We start from the raw sequence: 23414 nt of genomic DNA, 5'->3' as shown, positions 1-23414 counted from the left end.
ATGCACAGTTTCAACACAAAACATCAACAGTTCCTTTTCTCCCACAGATGTTGCTTGACTTGCTGGCTACTTCTAGCAAGCTTTTTGTTACTTAGAATTTCCTGCTCATTCAGTAGATTATAGTACTTCTGCGGCAATGAAATTCAGGGCAGATTATTTATAAAAAGAGAGTTTTGCATTTCCAGAAGTAACAATTGACTTGATCATTGTCCTGATGGAGTTTTCAAGACTCTTAGTCAGTCCTGGAAGCTTGGCAACCATTCTTGACATGTTGGGTTTGAAATGTGGTGTCCATTGTGATGAAATGCTATGTTGACTGAGAGAATCCTTTTGATAGCACTGAAAAAATTGTGTATTGTAATTTAAAATAGATTTAACCTTAGAGCAAAATTGCAATAATTTTTATTACCCTTGGTGGCACACAGAGAAGTTGACCCCAGTATTTCTCTGAAGGTTTTCAGTGGTGTTTCTGGCTTGAAATTTTGCCTGATGACATTAACAATAATACAACATTGTATTCTTTTTGCTTTCTTTCGTGATTTTTACACTGTATGGTCTAAGCAATAGCAGTTGCTTCAAACAACCTGTTTCTACTGAAGTTATTTCTCTGCAAACCACATGGTTAAAGAGGCAACATGCTCAGATTGTTTATTTTGAAAGGCCCTGCACTGCCCTTTACAGCCCCACTGAATTATATGCAAACTGGTGATAATTAATAGTCTTTCTTGCATATTCTGGCATTTTTGCAATGAAATCTTGTTTCTAACCCAAAAACAAAGCTATTTAATTAAGCTGAAAGACATCGTTACTGGGTGACAAGGAAGGGAATTGGGGAAATTGGTAATGGAAGATGATGGTGATCTAGTAGGAGGAGGCAAAGAAGGGATTCTATATCCACCCAGTATTTACAGAAATCCATGCACATAGCCATATTTCTAGTGGAAGCAATGTGTCAGCAGAGTGTCATTCAATAAAGTGGATCTTATCGTTACCTGCAACCTCCAGTGACCTCAAATTATGTTGTAGATGAAGTCAAGTTCACCATCACTGTCACCTTCCAAGCCTCAGGATCATTTTTGTCCTTTGCAATTCAACTCTGGCTTGTTTCAGTTCACTACTACATTATGTAAATCAAGCTCTACATTCAGGCGGACCATTCTTCTGAATGGGCCCAGAGGATGAGGCAGACTGGGCACGAGGATTTGTGTGTACTGCAGGCTTCCCCAAAGTACAAGTGCTTGCAGACACAGAAACAACCAATAACACTGCAGGTGTTGCTTACACAACAATACTCAAGTTGCAAGTTGTAAGCAGTGGTGCTTATGTGGTTCTTTTGCACTTTTCAGAGCTGGCTCTCCAGGCTGTTGATGCGTCCAAGTACCTGCGGCTATCTGATAATGTTTTGGTGTGTACTGAAGCTAAAGCAGTACACTAGAGAACCTTACACGTGCATTGCATTTGAAGTTTGCAATGTGAGGTACACATTTTTCGACTGTATTGGAAAGGCATCCAAATTGGTTTTTAACAACTAAAGAGTAATAAAGGAAATTCTCGGCTTTTATTGCAGTTAATGCTTGAGGAATTAGTGGTTAGGATGTGGTTGCTTGTCTTGCCTACCTCCTAAGGATATTTAAAACAAAAATCCCCTCGCACCTCTGGTCCCATGTGCCTTCATGTAAGGAGGGAGAACATTAGAAAGCAGCAGGCCAGGAAAAGATCTGCTTACCGGTAAGTGAGTTAATGGGCTCAGATGTAGAATAAAATGGAATGCACAGCTCTTCAAAATGTCTGTTTTTCCTCGCAGTTGCCAACTGTTAGGGGGAAAAGCATATAACCTGGCTCCTGGCCAACTCTTGCAAAGACAATTTGCCAAATCCTCTGTGAAACAATTCCACTTTGACATTGGCTATTAATAATTCCTCACAGGATGACTGTGTGCCCTGTTCTTCCCTGGAGAGACCTAAATAGCTGTTTGTCCTCAGTTGTTCAGCCTCCACATGCAGTTTAGGAATTGGGGTAATTCCAATAGGGAAAATCACAGAAGGAATTATCCCTTTGGGAATATTTACAGATAGGTTAGTAGGCTGATCTTTTTACAGTCTGGCTCAACCTGAGGTGGGCCTCTATTATTTTCTCCTGTTCTGGGAGCCAAGTTAACTCTGTTACTTTCCATTGGAGAGATTTATATTGGTTTGTCAATTTTCATTGTCTTGGCTATTTTTATGATTTCTCTTCACTTCTTTGAAATCAAGAAGCCGATTTCCTCAGTGTTCCATCTGTTTTGCGTTCACAAGTCATTCAACTAATGTTGCTTTGGATTGAGGCCGAGACTGATTTTTTCCCAATTTCACAGTTATCTGACCAACATTACAAACATCAAGAAATGCCAGCATCTAGCTTCAGATTTTGGGTTTAAGTGCATGAATCGTTCACAGAAATATACATTCAATGGCCACTTTGTTAGGTACACCATGTTAATGTAAATATCTAATTAACCAATCATGTTGCAGCAATTCATTGCACAAAAGCACACAGACATGGTCAAGAGGTCCAGTTGTTGGTCAGACTAAACAGCAGAATGGGGAAGAAATGTAACCTAAGTGACTCTGACTGTGGAATGATATTTGTTGTCAGACGGGGTGGTTTGATTATCTCAGAGACTGCTGATCTTTTGGGATTATCATGCAAAACCATCTAGAGTTTACAGAGAATGTAAGAACCAAAAAAAAACAGCCAGCGAGGGCTGATCTATGGGTGATTGCACCCTGTTAACAAGAGAGGTCAGCCAGCTGGTGGCGTAATGGCATCCACACCAAACTTCAAGGCGAGTGGTCTCAGGTTCAAATCTGGCTGGCTCCTTGAATGCTTTCCATTCCTGTTGGGTTGGGCATCGAGCTAGCACCTTGGCCTCGTAAAATCAGGCGAATGCTAAAGAAATTACAAGGTTGCCATCTGATGCAATGAATTGCTGCAACATGATTGGTTAATTAGATATTTACATTAACATGGTGTACCTAACAAGGTGTGGAAAGGAACAACAACAATGAGAGAGATCAGAGGAGAATGGTTGGAATCATTCAAGCTAACGGTAACTCAAGTAACCAGGCATTACAACAGCGGTGTGCAGAAGAGCATCTCTGAATGCACAGTACATTGAACCTTGAAGTGGACAGGCTACAGCAGCAGACCTCGAACGTACAGAAATACACTCAGAGGCCACTTTAATAGCTACTTCCTGTATCTAATGTAGTGACTGCTTAGTGCATATCTATGTGGCATCTTTCCATGAGTACTTCATTCTATGAAAATTCTCCATGTGTGACCAAATCTGGATCAACTGGTCTCCTTGATTAATCCATTCTTTGAACATGATGGCCAGCTGGAGTACCTGGAGCTTGTTTTGGGTGCAGGGTGTGATTGAATAAAAATGGCCCTGATCAGCTGTTACCGTTTGTTATGTTATGTACAAAGTGAAGTACACACCTTCAACATTCATCTTATTTCTAGCTCCCATAGGTTGCATTGTTTGGATTTAATATTTATACCACATTATAGTAAACCAATCATCATGGAATACATTGCATATTCACAATGCTCTTCCAAAATCTCTGAAGATTGAAACTATTAATGCTAGGCTATTGAATTCAAAGGTTTGAAGAAAAAAAGGAGGGATTAGTATTAACGTTCTTCAGGTCTTAGCAGGAGAGGTATTAGTGACTAGAAAATTAGATTCTTCTGGGTGTATTCTGTCTTCTCCAAATTAGACATTAAATTTAATCAATGCTTTTATTTTGTTAGTTCACTCAATTAACACAGTTGTACATTTCTCTCTGATAGCAAAGGAGTTCATCTGTAAACCCATTAAATGCAAATGCATTATCACTTGCAACCTGAAATTAGAGTATTTATTGAGAAAAGTAGACATTTTTCAATTCAAATGCAATATATACTATACTTAAGGGACGTTTTCTTTTGTTTGCTTATTGCTAGTATTTCCTGCTTTGTAAGGATGTGCTCCATTAACAAGGAAAAGTACCTTATGTCTGTCAGGAAATAATAACTTGTGGGGTAATCTTTCTTAGTTCTATCTGATTTTCACTGGCTGAAGTTTCTGTGCAAAATATCAGCCCACTTCAGAAATGTCTGAATCAACTTAAATCAATTGAAGTCACCAGTCAAAAGGGTTGAAATCGTTCAAATTGGAAATTAATCTATTTCAAGAATAATTACTTTATCCACACCATATAAAGTGTCCTTGAATAATAAGCATAGGGCTAAGAAATAAGTGGTATGGCTTTGCATCATTTTGTAAGTGCACATGGCTGTCTTAGACCTAAAATAATGAGATGTTCACACTTTGGCCTTTGGGCCTTGTGTGTCTCGGCTGCACATTATGGAAATATGTTACATTCTAAAAGCCACTTTGTTTCCCTCCTAGTTCAGCTCCTAACCTGTCATGCACTTCTGTTAAATTAGAGAGGTCGTCAAAGCATCATTTGCAAACATCTCAAATTGACTTGGGTCAATGCATTTAGTTTCTTGTTTATTTTCCATGTGTAAATGTGTACAATTGATATTCATTTCTGTCATGTTAAGTTAGCTTATGCATGTAATATGCTATGCTGCAGCTGCAGAAACTAATTTTCATGCCATTTGTACCCTGTGTTTGTATGCCTATGAGAACAGAGAACTTGAACTCTCTACACGTGCTGGATGGATCACCAAGATTACTGTAGATTCTCAGTTTGACCCACCATTGAGAAATTATTTGGTGATACATGGGCCATTCACCATTCTCTTTTCTTAAGTAGCTCTTGGAAAGCTGCTCCACAGAAATACAAGAAAAATAATTTTATTAAAAATCCTTCATGTATTTCACAGCTGTCATGATTGCCCTTTCCATCCATAGCTAATGAGATGGGTGGACAGCAAAATGACAAATTTCACGTCATCTAAAACCTGAATTTGATTCTGGTGTTAGGGCGTGTTCTAGAGTTACAGTATACCACAAATATTAAATTCAATAGCTAACAGTCTTCAAACCTGAACATGGACTATAGATTGAGATTAAAATGCAGCCCAGAACAATGGTGGTCTTGGAGCTGCAGACTGGGGTCCAGTGCAAAATAAGAAACACTCCATTTGACCTGAGTGAGATGTCTGCAAATGCATGAATGCAACCCAGAGTCAGTGGAGATTCACATTCATAGAACAATAGAAACATAAAATATTACAGCACAGTAACAGGCCTTTTGGCCCTTCTTGGCTGTGCCAAACCATTTTTCTGCCTAGTCCCAATGACATGCTCCTGGCCCATATCCCTCCATACACCTCTCATCCATGTACCTGTCCAAGTTTTTCTTAAATGTTAAAAGTGAGCCTGCATTTACAACTTCATCTGGCAGCTCATTCCACACTCCCACCACTCTCTGTGTGAAGAAGCCCGCCCCCAAATGTTCCCTTTAAACTTTTTCCCCTTCACCCTTATCCCATGTCCTCTGTTTTTTTTCTCCCCTAGCCTCAGTGGAAAAAGCCTGCTTGCATTCACTCTTTCTATACCCATCATAATTTATATACCTTTATCAAATCTCCCATCATTTTGGGTGTCTGATGTGTTGATGTGAGGTTGAAGGTGTTTGAGAATTATATGTAATTCAAAGGAAGCATTGTAGATACATTGTAACTATAGAATTGTCCTGCTGTTTTCTTTGATCTTTAGCATATAAAAATATAATGTATTACTGAATCAGGAAGACTCTTCTAAGAGTGTCTCCAGTATGATGCCAGCTTGTGTGCTGAATAAAGACATCTATAACACCAGCTTCAGTGACTTTGTTCAGTCACATCATTGGTGTCCACAGATACTGTATCTAGGATGCTTCTCTACTATTGACTTCTTCCCAGGGTCAAGATTCAGTTCACTTCTGTACCAAGGGCTCTCCATAATTCTCCAGGCTTCAAAATTAGTGCAGAATGTCTTCTGAGAGAACAGATCTGATGTGCTGTTGATTGTCAAACAGCTAATGATCGACGCACCCCCAGAAAATCTCTTCTCAATTAGTCAAGGAGCTGTAAGCCAACCTTATTTGCTTGTTGAATTTTTTGTAAAGGATGGGCAATAATTGCTGGGAAAATCTGTGACTACACCATCCTGTGAGTGAATGTGTAAAATGTAGAAGGAAAGCCTAGAATATGACATAGTTGAGGCTGAACCCTATCTTATTGCATAATTTAATAAAAGATGTTGTGTCAGATCAGTAGTTGAAATAAAGAAACATCATTCTTATTCTGTATGAGAATGAAAGCCTCTTTGAATAAGAAAAATATATTGCAAGGCCATGGAAATACACACTATGAAGGGAGAGCAAATTAATACCTGACAGAACCACCTTGGATATTATTTGCAGGCAAGAAAAGGCACAGAATCAAAGTTTGACATAATGTAGTTTTGTTTACAATGCATAGGGCTGTATGATTTGTTTAAGCTGAGCCAAAAGCATTGCTGTTATACGTACTGTATATTTTATGTACAGTGGATTCCAGTTAATCAGGTCATTCACTTGTTTGGGACAACTCTTAAAGAAAAAACACTAATCGAGAAAATACAAACAAGAGAAAATCTGCAGATGCAACAAATCAAAGCAACACACACAAAATGCTGGAGAAACTCAGCAGGCCAGGCGGCATCTACGGAAAAGAGTACATGTGTGCTTGTGTCATGTCCATTTGGGCCAATGATTGCTGATTCAAAAGACAATTTTTGATCATTTTATTTTTTATTTTGTCTTGAAAAAAATATGCATTTCAAGTCCATTATCTGCTTTAGGTGTCTGAACTGATTTTATTCATTTAGAGTCAATCAAAAGAACATGGCAATGCACATTGGATGAATCCCTCTATCAAAATGTACAAACTAATACGCAGTTTTATAGTACAGTAGTAGTATTGGTAGTGTTCTAATTTGTTCCGCATTTCATTTAAATATATAATTTGTTACTCCGTTGAATGGTAGATTGTCTTTTTTTAAAACATTTTTAACTATTTCCATGAAACTTCAATGTATCTAATACGAGAGTCCATGCAAACTCAGCCACAAGCAATTCACTACCAGTTTACCATTACAATGCATTGCTTTGATGGAGATCAAAATCTATGAAAGGACTAAGTGTTACTTGAGATTACTGATAAACTTTGGGATGTGGAGATGGTTATAGAGAAACTTTGAAATTCAGCAAAGTTTAATTCCCAAAGTTTTGACCCTGAGAGGAACTCTTGACTATATATTGAATATTTGCAATTTGCCTATTTTCACCAATATCATGTTGCTTGACTCAGCCCACCTCAGATCATCTGCTATCTAAATCTTCATCCTGGTTACATTCAGATTTAGCCATTCTAAAATTTTCCAAACTGCACTATGATATTCTCTCCTTTGTGCACTCAAGTTTACATCCTTGCTAACATTGATTTCTTGTGTTCACTGACCTACATTTACCCTGAACTCTGAAGCAGTAATGCTTTTCAAATGTTTTCAAGAGTATATAGTTTATGCCCTTTGTACAAGCCAATGATCCTGGCTTGAATTTTAATTATCTCTTGATTGATCCTCTGCTTTCAGATATTAAAGCTTTAGAATTCCCTTCCTGAACTATTTTGCCTTTCTCTTTTTTTCCTTCTTTGAGAGCCACATAAGTCTGTCAATATTTTAATCTTCTGAGCTATCATTTTCTTGCACGGTTCCGTGGTAAAATTTGTTAGATGATCCCCTTGCTTTGTAATATGGAGTGTTTCAATTCCCATGGAGTAAAGAGCCAGGGTTCATGGGTCAAGTCAGTTGTCTGTTGTATTGGGAAGCCAATTTGACTGGGATTTGACACTAGGAGTGCTTTTTATATTAGAAGGGCTCTGGTGGCTTCTACTCTGCCTGTTATTTGAAATAGTGGAAGATAGAAAAGAAGTGTATCTCACCAGAGTTGATTTGTTGAATACTGGTATTCAGCCATACAAGAGAAACTTGCAAGTAGTGCTTGAGAGACCACATTTCTGAGCATCTGGGCATTTTACTTTCAGCCCATGAACAGGCAATGTCAGGATATTTTCTTCCATGGAGGATATTTGACTGGACAGGATAAATTGTTGATGATTCTGCTGATGAATTGACCTCATGACATTTGAGTCCAGGATTCAGGTAATTTAATGTATCTGCTGCCCTGTTGGTTTACTCTCACATACTCCTGGTATGAGTTTAATCTGGCCTGTACTGTCTCTGCCATTTGTCCATGCAGTATTCTTTCATTCCAGATGTGAATGAGTGCCGATGGGTTGGGGAGAGCCGGGTGTGCCACCATTCGTGTCACAACACTTTTGGCAGCTACCTCTGCTCCTGTCGTGCTGGTTTCCGACTTCAGGCTGACAGGAAGATGTGTGAAGGTAAGAGGGAAGAAAGAATGGAAGAGAGGAGAGCAGACTAGCTCAAATTGGAAGTTTCTTTTCACACAAAAGTCATTTCTGAACAGAAAGTTTGAAGGAGCAAGCAAAAGTCATGATTTTGTGCTTGCACACAGTAACTATGTTTGAGCCCCCTCCGCCCGAGTATCCATGAAGCAAATTATCAGTGGTATCTTGGTGTATATTCACTAATTTTTGCTCCTTTTCCTCTCATGTGTTGCTTATTCACACACCTCCTCTTCTTTTTCTTTTATTCTTTTGCCTCTTTTTATTCTACTTTGATCCTTCACATCTCAAACTGAGGCCTGGAAATTTATAGATTCATAGACAAGCTCATCTGCCCAAATCCCTCAAATAGCAAAGTGCCAAGTGTGCTTATCAAGCAGTCTCAGGAACATTTCAAATGGATAATAGTTCAAAAGTAGTCAAGACTTGGGCACAGCAAGCAAGCAGGTGGTTCGATAAGCACCAAGGGCAAGTGGGGAATGCATTAGCAATTGGAATAAAATGACCAGGTTAAGAAGGTCGGGTGCCCTCATTCATTTTCCACCAACAGCACCCACTAACCATACTTTACAACAGTTGGTTCAGCTCAGTCTCAAAAACCAAGCTAAAAAGCACAGACCAAGTTCAAATATAGGAACAGCATCAGCAGCAGGTGAAAACAAAAATCTGAAGTGATTTAAGACCACAAGACATTCAAGCAGAATTGGGCCATCCAGTCCATCAGATCTGTTCTGACATTCAATCGTGGCTGATTTATTTTCTCTTTCAGTCCCATTATCTTGTCTTCTCCCCGTATCCTTTGATGCTGTTACTAATCATGAACCTAACAGCCTCCACTTTAAATATGCCTAAATGACTTGGCCTGAATTCCACAGATTCACCTTCCTCTGGCTAAAGAAATTCTTCTACATCTCTATACTAAAGGGACATTCTGTGTCCTCTGGTCCTAGGATCTCCCACTATTAGAGACATCCTCTCCACGTTCATTCTAACTTGGTCTTTCAATAGCCGGTAAATTTCAATGAGATTCCCCCCCCCCCCCCCCCCATTGTTCAGAACTCCAACAAATACAGGTACAGAACTATTAAATGTTCCTCATAGGTTAACCCTTTCACCCTTGGGCTCACCCATCATAAACTTCCTCTGGACCCTCTCCAATGCCAACACATCTTACCTAAGAGAAACCTGCCTCAAGATTTGTAGCTGAACAGCAGGGAAGCTTTGCAACTGCAAAGTGCTCCATTTTTGTCTGGTGAAACCACATAAGTGAACAAGTGAGAGCAAGTCAAGCTGGTCTTAAAGTGAGTTTGAGATTTGTTTTCTGGAAAAGAAAGTTAAATAGACCATAAGATATGAGAGCAGAATTGGGCTATTTGGCCCATCAAGTCTACTCCACCACTTCATCATGGCTGATCCAATTTTCCTCTCAGCCTCAATCTCCTGCCTTCTCCCTATATCCTTTGATACCCGGATCAATCAAGAATCTATTCAACCCTGCCTTAAATAAACAGTGCATAAAGACTTGGGCTCCACAACTGCCTAGGTTAAAGAATTCCATAAATTGACCACTCACTGGCTAAAGAAATTCCTCCTCATCTCTGTTCTAAAAGGATGCCCCTCTATTCTGACACTGCGTCCTCTGGTCTTAGACTCTACCAGCAAGGGAAACATTCTCTCCACATCAACTCTTTCAAGGCCTTTCACCATTTGATAGGTTCCAATGAGGCCATCCCTCATTCTTCTGAATTCTAGTGAATACAGGCCTAGAGCTAAATGCTCTTCAGCTGACAAGACATTCAATCCTGGAATCATCTTTGTAAACCTCCTATGAACCCCCTCCGGTTTCAGTATATCACTTCTAAGCTAAAAAGCCCAGAACTGCACACAATACCCCAAGTGAGGCCTCATCAGTGCTTTATAAAGTCTCAACATAACATCCTTATTTTTATAGTCTTGTCCTCTTGAAATAAAATTTGAACATTGCATTTTCTTTCCTTGGACTCAACCTGCAAACTAACCTTTAGGAGATCCTGCACAAGGACTCTGGAGACCCTTTGAGCCTCAGTTTTTACTATTTTCTCTACATTTGGAAAATAGTCAACCCAATTCTTCTACCGAAGTGCATGACCATACACTTCCCAACATTGTATTCCATTTGTCATTTCTTTGCCCATTCTCCTACTCTGTCTATGTCCTTGTCTACTTCCTCAAAATTACCTGCCCCTCCGCCTACCTTCATATTAACTGCAAATGTTGCAACAAAACTATCAATTCCATCATCCAAAACATTGACAGAGAGCATAAAAGGAATCGGTCCCAACACAGGTCCCTGTGGAACACCACTTGAAACCGACAGCCAACCAGGAAAGGCTCCTTTTATTCCCACTCTTCGCCTCCTGCCAATCAACCACTGCTTTATCAATGCTAGAATTTTTCCTGTAATACCATGGGATTGTAGCTTCTTAAGCAGCCTCATGTGTGGCACCTTGTCAAAGGCTTTCTGAAAATCCAGGTACATCAACTAATACTCATTTGTTTACCCTGCCTGTTATTTTTTTTAAATAATTCCAACGGATGTGTCTGGCAAGCTTTTCCCTTGAGGAAACCATGCTGACTATGACCTATTTTATCATGTGCCTCCAAGTACCCTGAGACCTCATCCTTTATAATCGACTCCAACACCTTCCCAGACACTGAGGTCAGATTAATGCCTTATTCGCAATTCTCCAGACTTCCTAAACCATTCCAGAATCTAATGATTCTTGAAAGATCATTACTAATGTCTACACAGTCTCTTCAGTCACCTCTTTCAGAACCCTTGGGTGTTCACCATCTGGTCCAGGTAACATATCTACCTTTAGACCTCATCCAAGAGAAAATCTGAAGATGCTCTACCATCAGACCTTTCAGTTTCTCAATAATCTTCTCTCTAGTAAAGGTAACTTCACACAATTCATGACCCCTGACTCCTGGAGCTTCCACCATACTGTTAGTGTCTTTCACAGTGAAGACTGATGCAAAATATTTATTCATTTCATCTGTCAATTCACTGTCCTCCATTACTACCTCTCCAGCATGATTTTCCTGTGACCTGATATCCACTCTTGCCTCTCTTTTACACTTTATGTGTCTGAAGAAAGTTTTGGTACCCTCGTTAATATTACTGACGGGCTTACTTTTGTATACAATCTTTACCTTCTTAATAACTTTTCAAATGCCTTCTGTTGGTTTTTAAAAGCTTCCCAATCCTCTAACTTCCCACTATTTTTTGCTCTATTATATGCTTTCTCTCTGGCTTTCATGTTGGCTTTAACTTCTCTTCTTAGCCATGGTTGTGTCATCTTTCCTTTAAGATACTTCTTCCTCTTTCAGTAGTATATATTGTGTACCTTCTGAATTGCTTCTGGTAAATCCAGCCATTGCTGTCATCCCTATCAGTGTTCTTTTCCAATCAATTCTGGCCAACTCCTCTCTCATGCCTCTATAATTCTTTTAACTTACAGATAGAGTTAAGCAGTTATTTGGAATAAATTATTCATTGTTTCATTACAGTGTAGGTGCAACTTTAACAATGAAAATTCTAACTAATTTTGTGGAGTATTTGAATTATCCAAGAGGTTGGATGTTTTCTTCATAAATTTCCTTTACTGTGCATATTTCTATTGTTGCTTTTACATTTTACTTCCTTTGAAAAGTCTGAAGTGCCTCTGTCATTTTAAGTTCCATTTCAGGGTTATAGTATGTGACTATATCTTTGTTTCCTTACCATTAGACATTGATGAGTGCAAGGAGGATGACTCTCTTTGTGAAAACCATTGCCTCAACACCATGGGATCATATCAATGTGTCTGTATGGAGGGCTTTCAGATGGTTGAAGGACAGTGCCTAGGTACTTTAATCTATTTTCTTACTCAGTTATCTGTTAATTGCAGTTCTACTCAGTGTACTGTTTTGTTACTTTTTACAATTTTTACTCTATTTGTTGCTTCTCAGTTATTGTTTACCTTGTAATTGGATCAACTAGTGCCACAGTTCCAACAAAATGAAATGTAATGGAAAATCAAGGGCCAAGTACAAGTTGCTTAAAGTCCCTTTTTCCATCTGGTCACATGAATCTAGCCACCAATGATAATGTTTAACAACTTGGAGTTCTGGGAGTTTTAGTCACAGATCAGTGGTTTGCTGAACTACCTGATTTCTACTGCTTACTCCACCTCACTGAGGAGTGCAAATAAGAGACCTCCTCTAACACAAGTCCACTTCACTGGTGTATATCACTATGGGTGTAACATGCTTCTGTACTTTACAATGGGGACACTTAAGTGAGTTGTTCATTGGCCTATCTGAACTTTTCAGTGCCTGTTACAGGTCATAAATTAGGGTGTAACTTGAACACAGTACTGCATTGTTTATGCTGCAGTTTTTGGAAGTGTTAGAATGAAGCCCCATCTGCTTTTTCAGGTTGAATGTACAAAGTTCCATTACATTATTGAAAGAGAGCAGTGAAGTTCTCCTGTGCTGTGTCCAAAATGTTGTCCCTCAATTTGGCATCATTAAATAAGCAAATCTGGTCACTTATTTTACTTGCCCTCCAATTAGCTGCTGAATTTATTGTATTACAATGACTATTAAACTGGAAACCTCCTTAGTTGATTAAAAAAAAGGTACTCTAGTCATCCTGAAGTCTTGCAAAATCTCTACAACCTGACCAAAATTTGATATTAGGGCTAATGACTCACCAATTCAGTGCCAACGCTGTTTAGAACATAAGAGAACACAATAGAATTGGAGCACCTAGGACCTTAAGGCTATTATGCCTTTTTGTATGCATATGGCTGTACTGTCTCAGACGTTATCTCCTCTTTCCCAGTTACCCATAGCCCATAATTCCCAGAAGAGGTGAGTTAGGGGATTGCAAAAGAAATAACCCAGAACCATGAAAGATACAAATCAGTGCCAATTATTTTTTGAATCAGATATTGCATGCTTATCAAAGAAACTAAGAAATGACTGAAAAGTGTATATTTTAATGTACAACGAGAATTGTACAAGCACCAATGAGGCTTGTTAAATTCAATTTCCTACTGTGTCTTTGCTAAGCCAATTCCTGTTTAAGTTGGCCTGCATATGCCACTTGCATCCATACATGCAATAGGAATTGAAAGGCATGTGTATAATTTTGTGTGTGACAGCCAATGCTTAAGTGATCTTATTGTCCTGTGATATTTACAGATTGGGATGAATGCTCAGATCAAGGTTAAATGTTATGACATCAAGCATGCATTAATACAGGAGGAAGTTTATTTTTTATATTCCTATCAGGATGGATATTTGCTTGCTGCTGATAGCCTTTCTCATATAGTAATGTTACAGGTGGGACAGTAGAATGATAAAGAATCATTGCTCTGAATTTCCCGGCAAATCGAGGGGAAAATTCCAAAAAATAAATCAAGCAAATTAATTTGAATATGTTTTAAAATATGAAGAATGTATTCCTGTTAGGAAAGAACTTTTAACACAATACCTATGGCAAATATGTTGTTCTTTATACCTGTTTTCCTTTCTACTGCTACCCATAGGATATCAAAGCTGCATTTGGTTATTCAGCCAGTTGATATCTCTCTGCCATTCAATATAGCTGATATTTTTTCAAGCCCATTCTCCTACCTTCTTCCTGTAACCTATAATGCCCCTACCAATCAAGAACCTATCAATCTCTGCCTTAAGTATACCATTGCCTTGGCCTCCACAGTCTTCTATGGCAACAGAGTCCACAAAATCACCATTCTATGGCTGAAGCTATTTCCCCTCATTTCAGTTTCAAAGAGACATACCTACATTTTCGGGCTGTGCCCTCAAATCCTAGACAGTCCTTTTAATGGGAACATACTGTCTGCATTCACTCTCTCCAGGCCTTTCAGATTCTGGTGTGGGTCATGGAGTTACCCTCTTATCCTTTTGAACTTCACCAAGTGTAGGCTCAGAGACATCAAATGGCTTTAACTTCCTGGGATCGTTCCTGTGCACCTCCTGTAACCCGTCTTCAGGGCTAACACGTCTTTGATATAAAGCCTAAGATTGCTGAAAACAGGCCAATGCCCTTCAAAGACACAGCAGTATCTCCTCACATTGATATAATAGTCCTCTTGAAATTAATGTTAAAATTTAATTTGTGTGCCTTTACCCATCCTTCAAGTTAACCTAAGGGAAATATTGCACTGAAACTCCCATGTCTCTTTGTGCCTCTGGGTTTTTTCTTGCCATTTAGTCGACACCTCTATTCTTCCTGACAAAGTGCACAACCCCACACTTCCCATGCTGTATTCCATCGGCTACTTTTAACCATTCTCCCAACCAATCAAGAACCTATCAATCTTTCAGACTCACTATCTGTTCTTCCAACTATCTTGGTATTGTTATCTCCTTCTATATCTTGCTGAAGTTAAACGTTCATCCTAGTGAGGGAGGAAAGGAGGGAAAATTTAGCTGTAGCAAGGAATTGAATGCAAAGTACGCTGCAGAGTTTGTTCCTTTCCTTTACTTCAATGGAGCGTAAAACTGGATTGGTTACAAAACTCCCAGCCAAATCTACCTTTCTTCTTGTCCAAGGTATTGGTTGGGCCTTTATTAACCTTTTCATATTGAAGTGACTTTGGCAGAAAACGAAGATATTCTCTTCACCTTGGTTGTTCGTACCAAATGAGATGGAGTGGGTGAACTTCTCATTTCTACTTATTAAGTTTGATGATTTGTGGAATTGTGATCAATGAATGTTGTTTAAAAAATATACGTTTTTATTGTGCCTAGTCATGTTGTGAATGTGACTAACTTATTAAGTCACATCTTAAAAATAACTACTGAAGTGTGGTGTCTAGTTTTATGCAAAAGAATGATGCTGACTGTTGTGCTTTTGTCATAATTTTAGATATAGATGAGTGTGAAGCAGATGGACACAATCTCTGTGAGCACAGGTGCATTAATACAATAGGCAGCTTCAAGTGTACTTGCCCCCTTGGTTATGAGATGCTCATTGATGGACAGATGTGCATAGGTATGTGGCTTTTTTTATTTTCTAATTTACAAAGAACTGATAATGCTTCAATATTATTTCATAAAATTATCAACACAACCACAAGACATCTTTACCTGCCAGCCATAGAGAGCGTTGCCATCAAATACATAGAGGAGAAAATCTACAGATGCTGGAAATCCAAAGCAACACACACTCACAATGCTAGAGGAACTCAGCAGGTCAGGCAGCATCTGCGCAAAAGAGTAAACAGTCGATGTTTCAGGCTGAGACCCTTCATCAGGACTGGAACGGAAGGGGAGAAGTCAGAATAAGAGGGCGGGTGGGAGAGGAGGAAGAAGTACAAGGTGGCAGGTGATAGGTGAAACCAGGAAGGGGGAGGGGTGAAGTAAAGGTCTGGGAAATTGATTGGTAAAAGATTGGCAGCTGAAGGGGGAATTTGATAGGAGAGGATAGAAGACCATGGAAAAAAGGAAAGGGGGAGGAGCACCAGAGGGAGGTGATGGGCAGGCAAGAAGATAAGGTGCAAGAGGGAAATGGGAATGGGGAATGGTGAGGAGGGGAGGGTCATTAGAAGACATCAAATTATTCCTAAGACTAAGAATGTGCTTGCATTAAAGTGCTTTCTTGGCAATTTTGAACTTAAGCTAGCAGGAGTAGACTGTTATTTGTAAGTATAGGAACTGATACAGAGATGTCTGGAGGCATAGTTCCAGAGAATGCCATTTTTAATCGTTTTTTTCCTCATGTAGTCTGGGATAAACATATCCTGAATTCTGGGGAATGCAGAAAAAGTTTTGATTTGGTGCTCTTTCATTCTGTTTGTAAAGGCATTAAAACAAGATGCTTGAAATTTGAGAAGTAAATCTATGTAAAAGAACAGGATAGTCAACATCTAAAGGACTGCATGATCTTTCTGTGTATTACAATTCCTGAGGAGATGTTGGACTGTGCATAGTAGGAGAGGGATTTTAAAAGGAACATGTAGGGGCAGCGGGGATATTCTGTGTGCTACAGTTCCAGAGGAGACATTGGATTGTGCATAATTAGGCACTTGGCAAGGACCAATAAAAAGAAATTATATTTAAGCAGAGCAGCCTTTGTGGGAGTGGACCAGTGCTGGAGTGGGGAGTTGCGGCTTAGGCAAGAAAAGACAAAGGCTATAAGTAGGATTTTTTCATTTAGTTTTCTTTCTTTTTCTCTAAATGTATAGCGAGGACAGTGAGGATGCCAGACAAGATAGTGGAATGTTCCTCTTGCAGGATTTGGGAGGGTAGGGAGGTCTCCTGTCTCTCTGACGACTGTACCAGCAAGAAGTGCATCCGGCTGCAGCTTCTTACAGACCACGTTATGTAATTGAAGCTGGAATTGGATGAACTCCAGAAATTCAGGAGTTCGAAAGGTTATCAGCACACCATACAGGGAGGTAATTAAACATAGAAACATAGAAACATAAAAAATAGGTGCAGGAGTAGGCCATTTGGCCCTTCAAGCCTGCACCGCCGTTCAGTATGATCATGGCTGATCACCCAACTCAGAACCCTGTACCTGCTTTCTCTCCATACCCCCTGATCCCTTTAGCCACAAGGGCCATATCTAACTTCCTCTTAAATATAGCCAGTGAACTGGCCTCAACTGTTTCCTGTGGCAGAGAATTCCACAGATTCACCACACTCTGTGTGAAGTAGTTTTTTTTCATCTTGGTCCTAAAAGGCTTCCCCTTTATCCTTAAACTGTGACCCCTTGTTCTGGACTTCCCCAACATCGGAAACAATCTTCCTGCAACTAGCCTGTCCAATCCCTTTAGAATTTTACACATTTCAATAAGATCCCCCCTCAATCTTCTAAATTCCAGTGAGTATAAACCTAGTCGATCCAGTCTTTCTTTATATGAAAGTCCTGCCATCCCAGGAATCAATCTGGTGAACCTTCTTTGTACTCCCTCTATGGCAAGAATGTCTTTCCACAAATTAGGGGACCAAAACTGCACACAATATTCTAGGTGCGGTCTCACCAAGGCCTTGTACAACTGCAGTAGAACCTCCCTGCTCCTGTACTCAAATCCTCTTGCTATGACTGTCAACATAACATTCTCCTTTTTCACTGCCTGCTGTACCTGCATGCCCACTTTCAATGACTGGTGTACAATGACACCCAGGTCTTGTTGCATCTCCCCTTTTCCTAATAGGTCACCATTCAGATAATAATCAGTTTTCCTGTTCTTGCCACCAAAGTGGATAACCTCACATTTATCCACATTAAATTGCATCTGCCATGTATTTGCCCACTTACCTAACCTATCCAACTCACCCTACATCCTCTTAGCATCCTGCTCACAGCTAACACTGCTGCCCAGCTTCGTGTCATCCGGAAACTTGGAGATGCTGCATTTAATTCCCTTGTCTAAATCATTAATATATATTGTAAACAACTGGGGTCCCAGCACTGAGCCTTGTGGTACCCCACTACTCACTGCCTGCCATTCTGAAAAGGTCCTGTTTACTCCCACTCTTTGCTTCCTGTCTGCCAACCTATTCCCTATCCACATCAATACCATACCCCCAATACCATGTGCTTTAAGTTTGCACACTAATCTCCTGTGTGGGACCTTGTCAAAAGCCTTTTGAAAATCCAAATATACCACATCCGCTGGTTCTCCCCTATCCACTCTACTAGTTACATCCTCAAAAAATTCTATAAGATTCGTCAGACATGATTTTCCTTTCACAAATCCATGCTGACTTTGTCCGATGATTTTACCTCTTTCCAAATGTGCTGTTATCACATCTTTCATAACTGACTCTAACATTTTCCCCACCACTGATGTCAGGCTAACCGGTCTATAATTCCCCAGTTTCTCACTCCCTCCTTTTTGAAAAAGTGGGGTTACATTAGCCACCCTCCAATCCTCAGGAACTAATCCAGAATTTAAAGAGTTTTGAAAAATTATCACTAATGCATCCACTATTTCTTGGGCTACTTCTTTAAGCACTCTGGGATGCAGACCATCTGGCCCTAGGGATTTATCTGCCTTTAATCCCTTCAATTTACCTAACACCACTTCCCTACTAACATGTATTTCCCTCAGTTCCTCCATCTCACTGGACTCTCATAGTTATTCATTTGATTTGCCATGTCCTTGTTCCCCATGATCAATTCACCTGTCTCTGACTGTAAGGGACCTACATTTGTTTTAACCAATCTTTTTCTTTTCACATATCTGTAAAAGCTTTTACAGTCAGTTTTTATGTTCCCTGCCAGATTTCTCTCATAATCTTTTTTTCCTTTCCTAATTAAGCCCTTTGTCCTCCTCTGCTGGTCTCTGAATTTCTCCCAGTCCTCAGGTGTGCAGTTTATTCTGGCTAATTTGTATGTTTCTTCTTTGGACTTGATACTATCCCTAATTTCCCTTGTCAGCCACGGGTGCACTACCTTCCCTGGTTTATTCTTTTGCCAAACTGGGATGAACAATTGTTGTAGTTCATCCATGCAATCTTTAAATGCTTGCCTTTGCATATCCACCGTGAACCCTTTAAGTATCATTTGCCAGTCTATCTTAGCTAATTCACGTCTCATACCTTCCAAGTTACCCTTCTTTAAGTTCAGAACCTTTGTTTCTGAATTAACTATGTCACTCTCCATCTTAATGAAGAATTCCACCATATTATGGTCAGTCTTACCCAAGGGGCCTTGCACGGACAAGATTGCTAACTAACCCTTCCTCATTGCTCAGTACCCAGTCTAGAATGGCCTGCTCTGTAGTTGGTTCCTCAACATGTTGGTTCAGAAAACCATCCTGCATACATTCCAAGAAATCCTCTTCCTCAGCACCCTTACCAATTTGGTTCATCCAATCTATATGTAGATTGAAGTCACCCATTATAACTGCTGTTCCTTTATTGCACGTATTTCTAATTTCCTGTTTAATGACATCTCCAACCTCACTACTACTGCTAGGTGGCCTGTACACAACTCCCACCAGCGTTTTCTGCCCCTTAATGTTATGCAGCTCTACCCATATCAATTCCACATCCTCGAGGAAAATGCTCTTCCTTTCTATTGCGTTAATCTCCTCTCTAACCAGCAACGCTACCCCACCTCCTTTTCTTTCCTGTCTATCCCTCATGAATATTGAATATCCCGGGATGTTGAGCTCCCATCCTTGGTCACCCTGGAGCCATGTCTCTGTGATCCCAACTATATCATATTCATTAATAACTATCTGCACATTCAATTCATCCACCTTGTTACGAATGCTCCTCGCACTGACACACAAAGCCTTCAGGCTTGTTTTTACAACACTCTTAGCCCTTATACAATTATGTTGAAAAGTGACCCTTTTTGATTTTTGCCCTGGATTTGCCTGTCTGCCACTTTTACTTTTCATCTTACTACTTTCTGCTTCTACCCTCATTTTACACCCCTCTGTCTCTCTGCTCTTGTTCCCATCCCCCTGCCACATTAGTTTAAAGCCTCCTGAACAGCAGCAGCAAACGCTCCCCCTAGGACATTGGTTCCAGTCCAGCCCAGGTGAAGACCGTCCTGTTTGTACCAAACCTAAGGTGTAAGACACAAGTAACTAGGTAACCATCAGGAGGGACAAAGGGGGTAGAGTATCAAACCTGTGGCCATCCTGTCCATAACAGAGGAAAACACTGGGGGGTGGGGAGGGGGGTTAAGAGAGTGCCAGAGTAGGTAGTGGAGTGGTCAGGGGGAAAATGCTGTTAACCCCACATACAAAGTCAGGAATTGAATTGTTGAGCATGATGTGCCTAATGTTCTGAGTTGTGTATATTTCAATGCAAGTATTGTAGGAACATCGGCTGAGCTTAGAGCATGGATCAACAGGTGTAGCTAGAACATTGGAGCCATTAGACTATTAAATATAGGAACAGAATTAGTCTATTCAGCCCATCAAGTCTGCTGCACCATTTCATCATGGCTGATTAACTATCCCTCTTAACCCCATTCTCATGCCTTCTTCCCATAACCTTGGATGTCCTGACTAATCACGAATTTATCTTACTCCACTCTAAATATATGCAATAACTTGCCCTACACAGCCTTCTGAGGCAATGAATTCCACAGATTTGCTACCCACTGGCTGAAGAAATTCTTCCGCATGTCTGTTCTAAATGGGTGTCTCTTTATTCTGAGGCTGTGCCCTCTGATCCTAGACTCCCCCACCATAGAAAACATGGTCTCCACATCCACTCTATCTAGGCCATTCAATATTTGATAGGTTTATATCAGATTGCACTTGATTCATCTAAACTCCAACAAATACAGGCCCAGTGTCATCAAACACTCATCATACGTTAACCCTTTCATTCCCGAAATAATTCTCATGAACCTCCAAGCCAGCCCATCTTTTCTTAGATAAAAGGCCCAAAACTGTTTATAATGTTCAGTAATGTTAGTGAGATTTGGTTGCAGGAGGGACACAACTGGCAGCTCAATGTTCCGTGGTTCTGTTGTTTTAGACATAATAGAACGGGAGGGATTAAAGGTGAAGGAACGGCATTACCAATCAGTGAAAATGTCAGGACAGTGCTCTGTCAGGACAGACTGGAGATCTTGTCTACAGAGGTTATATGGGTGGAACTGTGGAATAGGGAAGGGATGACCATGTTAATGGGTTTATATTATAGACCACCCAATCAGTGGATTAAGAGGAACAAATTTATAGAGAGATCACAGACTGTTGCAAGAAACATAAGGTTGTGATATGAGGTGATTTTTAACTTTCCACATATTGACTGGGACTCCCATACTGTAAAAGGACTAGATGGGATAGAGTTTCTCAAATGTGTTCAGGAAAGTTTCCTTAATCAATATATAGAAGTCCCAAATAGAGTGTGTGTTATATTAGATCTCATGTTAGGTATTGAGACAGGGCCGGTGACAGAGTTTGTGTAGCAGAACACTTTGCATCTATGTTGATAATGCCATTAGTTTCAAACTAATTGTGGGAAAAGAGTCTAAATCAGGAAAAGGTAAATTTTGATGGTATCAGAAAGGATCTGGCCAGTGTGGTTTGGGAAAGATCGTTTTCTGGCAAATGTGTGCTTGGTAAGTGGGAAGCCTTCAAAAGTGAAATTTTGAGAGTATAGAGTTTGTACATTCCTGTCAGAATAAAAAGCAAGGATAAGAGGTTTAAGGAACCTTGTTGTTTGAGAGATAATGAGGTCCTGATTAAGAAGGAGGAGGTGTTGGGCAGGTATAGGCAGGCAGGAACAAGTAAGGTACTTGAGGAGCATAAAAGTGAAATGAAACATCAAAGAATGAAATCTTGAGGGCTCAAAAAAGGCAAACAAGGTGAATGAAAATCCCAAGGGCTTCTACAGATACGATACATTAAGTGCAGAAGGATAGTGAGGGACAAAATTGGTCCTCTTGAAGATCAGAGTGATTATTTATGCATGGAGCGAAAAGAGAAATGGAGCCTTTCTTAAAGTCAGAACAACATTAGCTGCTCTCCAATCTTCTAGTATCTCACCTGTTGCTAAAGATGTTTTAAGTATCTCTCCTAGGACTCCTGTGATTTCTGCCGTAGCCTCCCACAAGGGTAAGGTTGGATAGGTTAGGTCAAAATTCCCTGGAGTGTGGGAGAATGAGGGGAGATTTGACAGAGGTACACACAATTATGAGGGGTATAGATAAGATAAATGTAAGCAGGCTTCTTCCTCTGAGGTTGGATGAGGCTCGAACTAGAGGTCGTGGGTTAAGTGTGAAAGGTGAAATGTTTAAGGGGAACATGAGAGGGAACTTCTTCACTCAGAGGGTGGTGAGAGTGTGGAATGAACTGCCAGCTGAAGTGGTGGATGTGTGTACGATTTCAACAATTAAGAGTAATTTGGACAGGTACATGAGGGCTATGGTCTGGGTGCAGGTCGATGGGACTATAAACATCAATAATTTGGCATAGACTGAATGGGTCAAAGGGTCTGTTTCTGTTTTGTAGTATTCTATGACTGGATGTTTTCTTATGCATCTAAGTTGCCAGAATATTACATTTATTCAGATAAAGTCAGCATCTATTTTTAGCATTTGCTTCCTTTTATCAATTTCAATTAGATGAGCTGATAAACAAGGCCATCTTTATGATTCACTTTGTAAATTACACTCACACATGAAGACCATCACACATGCACATTAACATACACTGTGTGCGCCATGACACGTTGTGACACAATGGTAACTGCTCACATTACATTTCAGATTTTGCCCTCAAAATCTGCCAATGTTTGCTTGTCAGATGTCAAATAAAACATTAGTAAGATATGTTTTAAGTTTAAGTTTCTCAATAAATCAGACTTTCCTTTTTGATTTCTTTCAAGGATATTTGTGCTTTCATTAGTTGCATTTTCAGTTCATGCTGTTTATCTAAATTTGTAGCATCTCAGTAGGCCTTCAGCTAAGCCTCAAATCTGATATGAGCCTCAGCAGAGGAATCAAGCATTTTCAAAGCCTCATAAAGCCACATACGTCCCCACTGTAAGGGCCAGTGCAACCAATCACATTTGTCTGGCTGTTGGCTGATTGTTGACCTTCTAAGAAAAAACAGATCTAAGGTAGAGAGCTTTGTTGATGTTTTAAAGATTATATGAATCTCCAAATAGTGGCTTTATGTGGGCCACAATTTAAAAAGTGGCAGCCAGCTGCTGTGTTAGATTGTCAACATGCCAATCTGAGTTCAGTTGATGAAAAGTAGTTTTGACAATATAATGGCACATTTGTTTCAATTCCAGTAATAGATTTGGTTTTAGAATAAAACCAAAAATAAATCTGTGCAGTAAGTCTTCTGGGTGGCCTGTAGCTTGCAGTTTAGTACCAGAAACTTAAGTTATTGAATAGTGCTGAAAACCAACTCAGTCAGGTAAGATGTTTCCAGCCTATGCTACTCTGAAAGGGGTTTAATCCTGTAGCT

At 39.9% G+C, this 23414-nt stretch overlaps 1 protein-coding gene across 1 annotated transcript in view; it reads left to right on the top strand.

Annotated features, from left to right (window-relative positions):
- The window catches only part of LOC132397542 (kielin/chordin-like protein), a gene marked incomplete at its 5' end in the record, with an annotated part of 349645 nt that overhangs the window by 197012 nt on the left and 129219 nt on the right, over positions 1–23414 (top strand). The window contains 3 exons of the mRNA XM_059976368.1: positions 8302–8430; positions 12227–12343; positions 15380–15505. Of these exons, the coding sequence (XP_059832351.1) occupies positions 8302–8430; positions 12227–12343; positions 15380–15505 (372 nt within the window). The remainder of the gene's footprint in view (positions 1–8301; positions 8431–12226; positions 12344–15379; positions 15506–23414) is intronic.

Source organism: Hypanus sabinus, chromosome 7, assembly GCF_030144855.1.
Source record: "Hypanus sabinus isolate sHypSab1 chromosome 7, sHypSab1.hap1, whole genome shotgun sequence".
NCBI classification, from domain to species: domain Eukaryota; kingdom Metazoa; phylum Chordata; class Chondrichthyes; order Myliobatiformes; family Dasyatidae; genus Hypanus; species Hypanus sabinus.
Note: the sequence above shows the minus strand (reverse complement) of the source record. Positions and strands in the feature narration are given on the sequence as shown.